The sequence below is a fragment of the Pollachius pollachius genome (assembly GCF_949987615.1).
Source record: "Pollachius pollachius genome assembly, chromosome: 4".
Classification (NCBI taxonomy): Eukaryota; Metazoa; Chordata; class Actinopteri; order Gadiformes; family Gadidae; genus Pollachius; species Pollachius pollachius.
The window spans coordinates 2,981,711-2,992,198 of NC_136937.1; the positions used below are offsets into that span (position 1 = coordinate 2,981,711).

The 10,488-nt window shown below is 44.7% G+C and overlaps 1 protein-coding gene across 1 annotated transcript in view; it reads right to left on the minus strand.

Moving 5' to 3' along the window:
• The window catches only part of abcc9 (ATP-binding cassette, sub-family C (CFTR/MRP), member 9), a gene marked incomplete at its 5' end in the record, with an annotated part of 55,981 nt that extends 46,322 nt beyond the window's left edge, over window positions 1–9,659 (minus strand). Inside the window, 8 exons of the mRNA XM_079735625.1 lie at window positions 150–375; window positions 2,732–2,914; window positions 4,331–4,471; window positions 5,732–5,833; window positions 6,291–6,457; window positions 7,138–7,259; window positions 7,794–7,935; window positions 9,512–9,659. Of these exons, the coding sequence (XP_079591751.1) occupies window positions 150–375; window positions 2,732–2,914; window positions 4,331–4,471; window positions 5,732–5,833; window positions 6,291–6,457; window positions 7,138–7,259; window positions 7,794–7,935; window positions 9,512–9,659 (1,231 nt within the window). The remainder of the gene's footprint in view (window positions 1–149; window positions 376–2,731; window positions 2,915–4,330; window positions 4,472–5,731; window positions 5,834–6,290; window positions 6,458–7,137; window positions 7,260–7,793; window positions 7,936–9,511) is intronic.
• Window positions 9,660–10,488: the final 829 nt, after the last annotated feature.

Genomic DNA, 10,488 nt, shown 5'->3' on the forward strand with positions numbered 1-10,488 from the left:
ATGTGCCTATAATTGGGAGCCATCTCAAAGTGCTACAAATGAACAAATGAACAAATAAACTAAACTGAAATAATTATTTAATCCTGACACTGCAGTATCAAAGCGGCCGAGGCGTTTGAACTAATTAAAATTAAAATGCCACCCTTCACTCCACATCCCGAGAACTACATTCTCCAACGGCCTACAAACTACATTTCCCAGCATGCTCACCAGCAGGGCGCCGCGGAGGTTGATGCCCGTCTCTATGGAAACGTAGTAGGAGGCCTGGAGGAAGGTGCGCTGCAGGATGAGAGCGAGGAAGAGGAGGACGGCGAGGACCGAGGTGTTCTGAAGCAGCTCGGTGGACGACATGAACTCTACGCCGAAGAAGGTTTCCTGTTGTTTGGGTCAAGGTTGGAATCACGATGATTCAAACGATGGTTTTTGAGTGTGAAAACATGACGCGTTTGTTCAGCATTTCTCTCCGAAAAAAGAAACACTTTGTAACGGAGCACTTTGAAATTTCCCCTCAAAGAAATACACAAAATGTTCAAATAGAAAATGTTCAAATAGAAGATAAGCTTGTCTCAACCTGTTCTCTGCCCTCTGTGGGTTTGTTAGAAACACCACAACTGCTATCAACAGTCCAGGGCGAAGAGTGCAATGCGTTGAGTTTATCAGTGGTTGTATAGTCACCTGTCGTTCCCCCCCCCCAACAAATGATCAAGAGAACATACGATACAGATTAAATCACAGTGGGTAAGGTGTGCGGATTGAGAATGAAACTCACACACTGTGGGCGGAAACTATTGAGACGTTGGCCACATATGCATAAACATGGTGCACATTGCACCGTGCACTGTGTGGCACACATCCCTATCAAAAAGGAGAACAACAGAGAGAGAGAGGAAGCGAGAGAGAGAGAGCGAGTGAGAGAGGGAGAGAGATTTTCCATCTGCCACTTGGAAATGCGAGCTTGGCATGTGCATACTCGCACCGTTCCCTCTTTGATATGGGCCGGCACAGACCACTCAAACTCTCTACCCCCCCCCCCCCCCCCCCCCCCCCCCCCACACACACACACACACACACACACACACACACACACACACACACACACCTCAGCATGCCATCATGCCCTCTTCAAACCAGGAATGCCGGCTTTTTAGGCCTAACTAATAACAAGTGTGTCCAGCGGCGGCCAACACTAACACAGGACGGAGGGATGCGTTAGTCGAGTGTTTTATTCCCCGGGGAACCGTGGGTTCTGCTCTCTGTCGATCCGTGAACTTCACACACATTTAGGCTTTCACCTCCTTCACTTCTGGCAACGACTGGCAGACACATCATAAAACATCACTGTTGTTGCTATCTGGCACTTCCCCTCCCTCGCTCTCTATCTCTCTCCCTCTGTTTCTCTCTCTCCCTCTGTCTTTATCTCTCTCTCTTTTTCTTTCTGTCTCTCTCCCATTCTCTCTCTTTTTCCTCTCGGTCTCTCTGCCAGCCTCTCTCTCTCTTTATCTCTGTCCATCTCTATCTCTCTTCTTTCCCTCTCTCTCTTCTCCCTCGCCAAATTTCTCAGCATGGCTCTATAGCCATGTGCTATGTCCTCTGGAATACCATAACGCATATAAAAGCTGCTACCTTGTTCACAAGTGTATGGTTCTACAAATAGTCATCAAATAATGGACTTGGGGGTCAAAGTGGGCTCTACCACTGTCTAACACCCTGTTTTACAAGACACCACTGTTTGTCGAGGAGAGGAAACAATAACCGGCAAATCGACAAAATCTTTGGCGGGGCTAAGATAGCGATAACTCATTTATAATGTCTACTTCATCTTCAACAAACATTCGCTCAGCTGCACTGTTTAATAAGAAGACTTTGGGGATATTTACATACAGGAGAGGTAAAGGCTGCCAGGACCTGAGGTGAGATGTCACACACTGAGGACCTCTAGAGGACAGGTAGGGAAACGCACACAAAACAGAGATATTCTACAATGTTTTGGAACAATCACGGGATGGATTCAAGAGTCCAATGATCCAGCTGCTGCTTGTTACTTTTATGTGGGTTGTTGGAATGGAAAGAACACTGTAAGTGAAACAGAACCAGCAATATAAGAGGAATTAGTCGGAGGGCTGTAAAAACAGCCCCTCTGTCTGCTTCTATGGTCATGTTTTTCAACCTGGAACTCGTAAAGATCTTCTGTCTCCAAGATCCTCCTGTGTGTGTGTGTGTGTGTGTGTGTGTGTGTGTGTGTGTGTGTGTGTGAATTGCTGTGTGTGTGTGTGTGTGTGTGTGTGTGTGTGTGTGTGTGTGTGTGTGTGAGGCTGAGTGTGAGAGGGAGTGAGAGAGAGAGATTTTAACAGCGAGCAAAAGCGAGAGCAAGAGAATATTATTATAAACAAGAACTAATAAACATGCCTGGGTCTAAAGCGATAATGGGTCTCAAAATGACAGTGTTTTTATGGTGTGACACGTCACACACACACGCTTACACACACTTACACACACTATCAAACACTGGGGTGGTCCAGACACCCAGACCACTGTTACAGAGAGGGACACAATCAGAAAGAGAGTGTGTGTGTGTGTGTGTGTGTGTACGTGTGTGTGTGCGTGTGTGTGTGTGTGTGTGTGTGTGTGTGTGTGTGTGTGCGTGTGATAAAACCAATGGCATGAAGGCGTGATTTCAGAGTTAATCCAAAAGCGAAGGCTAATCCAGGACCAGCCAATAGGAGCTCGTAACCTTGGGCAGGGTGCTGCTGTTGCCGGTCTTCAGGTGCTTGACGATGCCGGCTATGCAGAGCGGCCCGGCGAAGCCCAGAAGGTCTGCCAGGTAGCGGAACGTGCTGCTGAGTAGGATGGGACGGCCAAACGCCTGGTACACCGAGCGCCAGATGGAGGGAGAGCGCTCCGGGTCCACCGGAGTCTGGGGGGAACGGGCGGGAAAAAGGGACGGAGGAGTCGGTCGATTTGGGTTTCAGAACGCGGGTGGAGCGTTTTTGTCGCAGTTTTTCGCTGACTAACTCAGATCAGATAAGAGCTTTCCTTCACTGTCTAATAAGTTAACTAGATCATATATTTTGTTTAATAAATGAGGAAAGAACACAAATAAGCAGAAGACAGCAGTGCAAAAAAATTAAAATGAAATGTATCGACTTTATTTTCCCTATTGGTTCTCAAACTACAGTAGAACAGGCTTTTCTCTGCTGTATGAGAGGTGAACAAAACAAAACAAAACGTATCCATAATTTTTCGGAATTGTTTTTTGAACTCTGAACTTTTTGGTCAAAATATTGTTTAAAAAAGTGAAAGAGAGTAAGACCTCAAAATGCCTCACGTGCGGGGGGAAACAATGTATTTTGTAGTGGGTACGGCATGTCACTCTAACAACAGAGACCTGCAGCCACCACTGAGGAATGACGCGTTGATGGACTGCCTCATAACAAGAGTCTCAAGTGAAGAGTTGTTTTTCAGAGAGAGAGAGGCTCTTAGCGTTCTCAGAGATCGGGCGTTGGGACAGCATTGCTTAATGATTTACACAGCAGCCGAGAGATTAATCTGGGTTTTAAACCTCTGTCTGCATCCAACCACTTAGTTGGCCTTGAGTGATTGCAACTCTCCCATTAGGCCATTAAGGAACTTGAACTGCACCTTTTCAGATAATAGATTAAAATGTGTTGATTCTGTTTTGGCCATTGATATAACACGGTTTCACTTCATCCTGTGAACAGTGCTGTTGTATCTGTATACAATATGTGTTGTGTTTTGTGTGTATATATCGTGTACCGTGTGTTTTGTGTGGATACTGTGCACACACTTGATATCTTGTGTATTTATTTAGTAAATACCCCTGCCATATTACTAGCCAGGATGGCCCCAGTGAGGAAATCAAACCCATGAGCCAGGCACGGGTACATCTAGGGTCTGGTAATTTGAGAAAAACAGCCAGGATAGGATAGACTTTGAAAGTATCCAACCAATAGAATCCCACCCTCCCTTAAGGCCTCTTTCTCTGAAAACACTCCCCCAAAACAGGTGACTAGCTGGCTAGATTCAGCAATAGGTCTGTGCCATGACTCTGATCATGCGCAATGATCATTTAATTTGGGCCGAAATAATTGATTGGATATTAATAATTACAGATTTTTTTTTTTTTTTGTCAGAGCATTTGATTCATTTAATGCTATCGGGATGCCACAAAATGAATTTACTACCCCAGCTTCAATACAATTCTCTACCAACCGAGCTAACTGAGCCAACTGAACTGAGCACGACTTCACTGTTAAGAGTTTTACCCCTCATCCAAGCATGCTTCCCCCCCGGCCCCGGGCCCCTGCCTCACCCTCTGGCCCTCGTAGGCGTCCTTCAGGCGTAGGTAGTTGGTGAGGGCCCTCATGGCGAAGGGAAGCTTGCCGATCTTCTTCAGCTCGATGGGCCTCCGGTGGGCCCCGATGATCAGGGGGTTCATCCACCAGTAGGTGGCCTGGGATACACAGCACAGGGATTCAGACATAGTGGCGCAGGACCGTTTTGGCTCGGATTAACAATTTATCATATTTGTGGTTCTGAGAATAATTCCAGTGAGGGAATGTTCCTAGTGGAACATTTATTTTTAATGTAATCAGCTTGATATGGGAATGTGTGTGTGTGTGTGTGTGTGTGTGTGTGTGTGTGTGTGTGTGTGTGTGTGTGTGTGTGTGTGTGTGTGTGTGTGTGTGTGTGTGTGTGTGTGTGTGCGTGCGTACGTGGGTGCGTGGGTGCGTGCGTGCGTGTGTGTTACATATTCATAATTTCCCATAAAATATAACATTTTATTTCCGAGAATACAATTTATTTGACTATTCCCATCCTGGGAATAGTCCTTTACACGTCACAAAAACTGCACGCGTTTACTCACAGGAAATTCCACAGAGACGCTAGACGCAAAACAACCCCATTGTAGATGTAGAACATGAGACTATTAGGTGTTCAGAGAAGATCTGTGTGTGAGCGGAATCATATAATCATGTAGTCAGCACCTCTGTTCTGTCGATTCCATCAATGGAAGCCACTATTGAAATAGGATCTACCACTGCGATCGCAGATGTCGGATCAGATGACTGGATGAATGTACCAAAAATACAACCAACATTTCATTGATCTTTCCTCTTTTTCTTTCTTCTAAAACAGCCATTGGTAGATTGGCGACAACGTCTTATTATGCCGCGACATTTTCATCGGTTGCATTGACTATTTTATGTTCCCAATGTTGCTTGTGGTGAGCTAGACATGTTTTTCTATGTTGACATAATACTTGTCACTTGTCATATTCCCTAGGAACCCTTCGTCATCACAAACGGGAAGAGGGGATTTTTGGAAGTCCCAAGGACCATCTTCCTTTGTGTGTGTGTGTGTGTGTGTGTGTGTGTGTGTTTGTGTGTGTGTGTATATGTGTGTGTCCTTGCGTCTGTGTGTGTGTCTCTGCGTGTGTGCCTGTGTGTGTGTATGTGTGTGTCTGTTCCTGTGTATTTGTGCCTATGACTGTGTGCACAAGCGCGTGTCCATGTTTTCGTGTGTATGGGTGTGTGTGTCCTTGTGTGTGTGAGTGTGTCTTTACGTGCATGCGTTTGTCTGCCTTAGCATGTGCGTGTGTACACACACAGCACACACACAGGCATACGCGCATGCCTGTGTGTGTGTACTGGTGTACCTGTGTGTGTGTGCATGTGCGCCTGTGTGTGTGTGTGTGTGTGTGTGTGTGTACCTTCGAGAGCAGGTTTACAAAGGGCTGGAGGAAGCGGACCCCCAGGTCCTGCAGGTCTTCAGGGGGCTTCACCTTCTGAGGGTTGGCGAAGAACACGTACTTCTACGAGGAGAACCAGAGGGGGGGAGAGCGTTAGTTCAGCCGTAACGCGGAGAGGCAGTCCAACTGAGGAGAAGAGAGGAAACAACGGATTAGGTGACAAAAGACTGATTTACCGTGCATATAACTGAATACAACACAATACGATATCGGTCCGGTATCATGTAAACATAGGTTTCCATATCAGAAGATCTCCTTTATGCATGGATCAGATTTAACCCTCAAGATCAATCGCGTTGGATAACACAACAGTTGTGTTATTGTGAGTTTGAGTGAGTATGTGTGCGTATCTGTGTTAACCGTGAAGTCCTAGTACTTAATGGTTGTGATGATGGCTCTGGACTTATTTGTTTCGCCCCACACCCCCCCCGACACACACCTCGCCCCACTACACACACTCTTTGACAGGTGGAACACAGTAAACCCAGGCCCAGGCGTCCCCTCGACGCGTCCCACCTACCCTGACCCTGATGACGTTGACCTCCACAGCCATCAGCAGCCCGTACAGGATGACCAGCAAGGCTGTGATGCAAAACCTCAGGTGACGTGGACCCACGTGGTACTCTGTGTACTTCCACAGCTTGATGGACTTGGTGATGAAGGCCAGCACCCAGTATATGAACAGGACTGGGGAGTCAAACAGATACGTAGGTCATGTTAATTCAAGTCTAACGGATTTCATGCTCACTAGTATCAAATGTCTGGGTCGAACGTTATCGCGTCACTGTTCTGCACACCGAGTGTGTGTGGAGTCAAACAGATACTTAAAGGTGAGATATTATACCACCAGGTGTGAGTGTGATAAGCCGTTGCAAACCGTTTTGAAAATCTGTCGCTTCTGACATCACAAGTGGGCGTGTCCACCTAGACGTGTGCTGGATAGATCAGTCTGCCAGTCTACCCAGTGGACTGAAGCAAACGTTGCTCATCTATCCATCATGTATCTAGGTGGACGCACCTGGTGGTATAATATGTCACCTTTAGGTCATGTTATTCAAGTCTAATTGATTTCATGCTCAGTAGTTTCAAATGCCTCTGGGAACGTTATCGCGTCACTCTTCTGCACACTAAGTGATCTGTAATAGTTGAGTAGTCATATATAGTATATGAACATATCTAAAACCATGTCGTTGTTTCAGAAGGTGAAAGTCGAAAATCTCTGCACACCTACTATTATCTCAATGGCATATCGTACAAGCTACACAGATCTGTATAAGTATTGTGTTGGGCTTGATTAGGTATTGATTAAGTATTGAGCAATCAGCGACCATCTGATTCGGTCCGAACCAATCGCTCTCCTGGCTTACCGAGCAGCAGTTTGGGGAAGTTGGAGGTCTCTATGTTGTGGTAGTAGACCACTGAAGTCGTGCCTGCGATGAAGCCTATGAACGCCGGCATAAAGAGGTGGAGATAGTTGGAATCCATTCCCCTGGAGCAGGAAGGAAACAAGGAGATGTTCAGGAGACCAAAGGTATAAAACAAATGACTTCTGAATGAGACTAGGTATCTCCTGGGGATATTGGGTTATTATTATACTTTTGTGATATAGGTACATTGGATTCATTTCCGTTAAGCATTATAGCTAAGCTAGCAATGTAACACTAATACACAGGGGCGTAGGAATGAGTTTAACATTGGGGGGGACACATATCGGAAACCTGACAGATCCGGTATAATTTTTAGGTGGGACAAATGCGCCTGTCTCCGATATTGGAGGGGACACGTCCCCTCCGTCCCCCCCGGTTCCTACGCCCTTGCTAATACATATATACAATTTAGTCGTTATTGTTAGGTCAATATTGTCAAGCTCTAGAAAATGGTAGACTTGGTACTGGCAGATATCCCCAATTGTACAGTACCATCCTACTGAAGGCAAGCACATCAACATTGTAAATGTGTGTTTATTACACATATTGCACACGTTTAATTTGTTGTGACGACTTGGTTCCCACGAGGCCCTTACTTGCTGGAGACGAGGCCCTCGGCGAACTCGCACACGTGGACAAATAGCAGCGAGAAGGTGAGGATCCATCGCAGGTTGTGCCCGGGGAAGTGGAGCCATGTGTTATGGTGGATCTGAACCTTAGAGCTCTGGCTGCCCCAGCCTGACCAAGACAGAGAGAGAGAGAAGGGTGAAGTTTGAGAAAACGGTTGGTCGTTAGGGTTCCTGCCTCGCTGAGGAGCATGGGAAATGTAGTTTGGAGAGGGCATGGTGAGATGCGGGGAGAAGATATAAACCTGTCTATATCTCTACAAATGAACAATATCTACATTTTTTTGCATCTCAAAATGTTTTTTTTTTAATATTATAAGAACAAACATAACATGTTACTTGACATTTAGGCTACATGTTATTAATCGATGTAGCTTTAATTGATAATAAAATAACTTGTTGCAAAGTTTATGATAAACGCTATGCTGACACTTGATATGATCAATAAGTGAATAAAATATTTGGCCAAAAGTCTCTTTTGTTTCTTTTCTTTTTTCAATCTTTACACACAAACTGCATAATGTTTACTTGTTTGTTTTGTTTTGACTCCCTTTCAATCTGCACATCGGTTAAGGCTTGAAGAACCTGATTGTTTAATATGGATATGTTGACGTACGAGAGTCCAAAAACCAAACCTTGTGTTTTTTGGGAGGAGCTTAGTTGCCACACATTTTTGCATTGGGGTAGACAGCTGAAACTCAGCCGTCATGTTCCTAATGTTTATGATGGTACTGAACCACAAAAATAGTGCCTCTTGAATTGCAGAGCTTCTATCACAGCAACAAGTGAACAAACAGAGCCAATAAATTGTCATTCGTGTAATGTTGGCTGAGCCAAGAAATTGTGCAGCTCTTCCAAATCAAGTCATGGTTATTTATATTTCCCTTATCGTGAACACAGTATGAACCAAGGTACAGCTGAATGGGAACCTCAGTTCCAAAGAGCTTGTTTATCGAATATAACATGACATGCATATAAAAATGCTGCTGTCAAGTAATGGGTGTATCGGTGTCTTGTTATTCTGTGTGAGAAGACAAAGGGATGTGCGTGGGGGTATTTAATGGGATATATCAGCTCCTTCGTGGGATGCAGGCTGTAAAATACCCCAACCAGGAAGACGCAATTAGAAAGCCCTTGGGGAAGATAACCGAGGGCTTCTGGTCAGCGGCAACAGCCCCCATAAAGTAGACTGGGATCACCCCCCTGACACCCTCACACACTAACACACACACACACACACACACATACACAAACACACACACACACATACACCCACCCACACGTTTACATTTATAAGATATACCCTCAATAAATACATTGTAAAAATGTCCACGCATGGAACATATTTACAAACGGACGATCGGAGACACACACACACACACACACACTCTTGTTTTTCAAATATACACCCATATATACAATGTAAATACATACAACTATAACACAAAGACATGCCATTACTAGTTTAAGTAGCGTGTACTCATTACATTATTACTATTAATGTATAATGCTAATGAATGATGCCAAATGCATAATGCCTGATGCCGATACCCAATGCTAATTCCGTCAACATGATCCATACCTTTGATGCATCAGCTTATATGAGTTCTAGTTATTAAATACTTTATCATATCATATACATGGAGTATGAATGAATGCCTGCACGGCCATTCAGCTCGGTCACCTACCGATGAAGAGGATGGGGAAGGTGATGAAGAGCAGGAAGACATGGGGCACAAGGTTCAGGGCATCGACGAAGCAGCCATTGTTGAGCACACCTCCATCCACGCTGTACGAGTTATTCACCTTGTTAACCCCACAGAATGATAGGGCCATGCCACCTGCCTGATTGGGCCACACAAGCCTTAGGGAAGAAGCATAGGCATTGGTGGAGAGCCTTGTCAATCAGGTTAATCAGGGCTAATTACAGTTTTTTTCAATTGCTTGAACACATTTTGCAAAACTTGGCTCATTGTGTAAGAACTCAACACACAAGCAAATAAGACACAACACTGAGAAATATACCATTCACATCTATGTCAAATTGAAACTCTTCAATCGAAACCAAACAATCCTTTGTCAAAATGTCACTCTGATGTCAAAATGATACACACTTGCATCATATGAATACACTTTCAGATCAGCAGCAACACACTAGTCTACTTTATATAAAACATTGCAGTCTTCCATATTCACTGTTTGTATTCAGTTCCACAGAAGGCACCTTTTCACAACAACCAAAAAATCTAATACTCAGTACTGTACATTGCAGTACAGTACTTTACAGTTCAGTAAATTCAGTTTAAGCAAAAATATTACAAAAATTAACCAAAAATACACAACTGTACTGTAAACACAGAAAAACACGGCATTTGTGCGTTGGTTGGCTTATGGATCCTCGCCTTGTGTGCCGAATCCATCCATGGACCTTACCTCAATGTCTCCGCAGGCCAATTCCATTGCCTGCAGAAGAGGCATGCGGGCATGTGGTTGGCAGTCATATACTCTACATCCTCAAGCCGAAAAAAAACCTTCTATAGGTTTTAGAAATGGCGAGTATAGGCCTACGACTTCAAATTGTTTATGGTTGGTGTACCTGTTCAAAAACAACCAAAAACAGCCAGACGGAAACGAACATTATCCCAGACCAAACAAACCTGGGCTG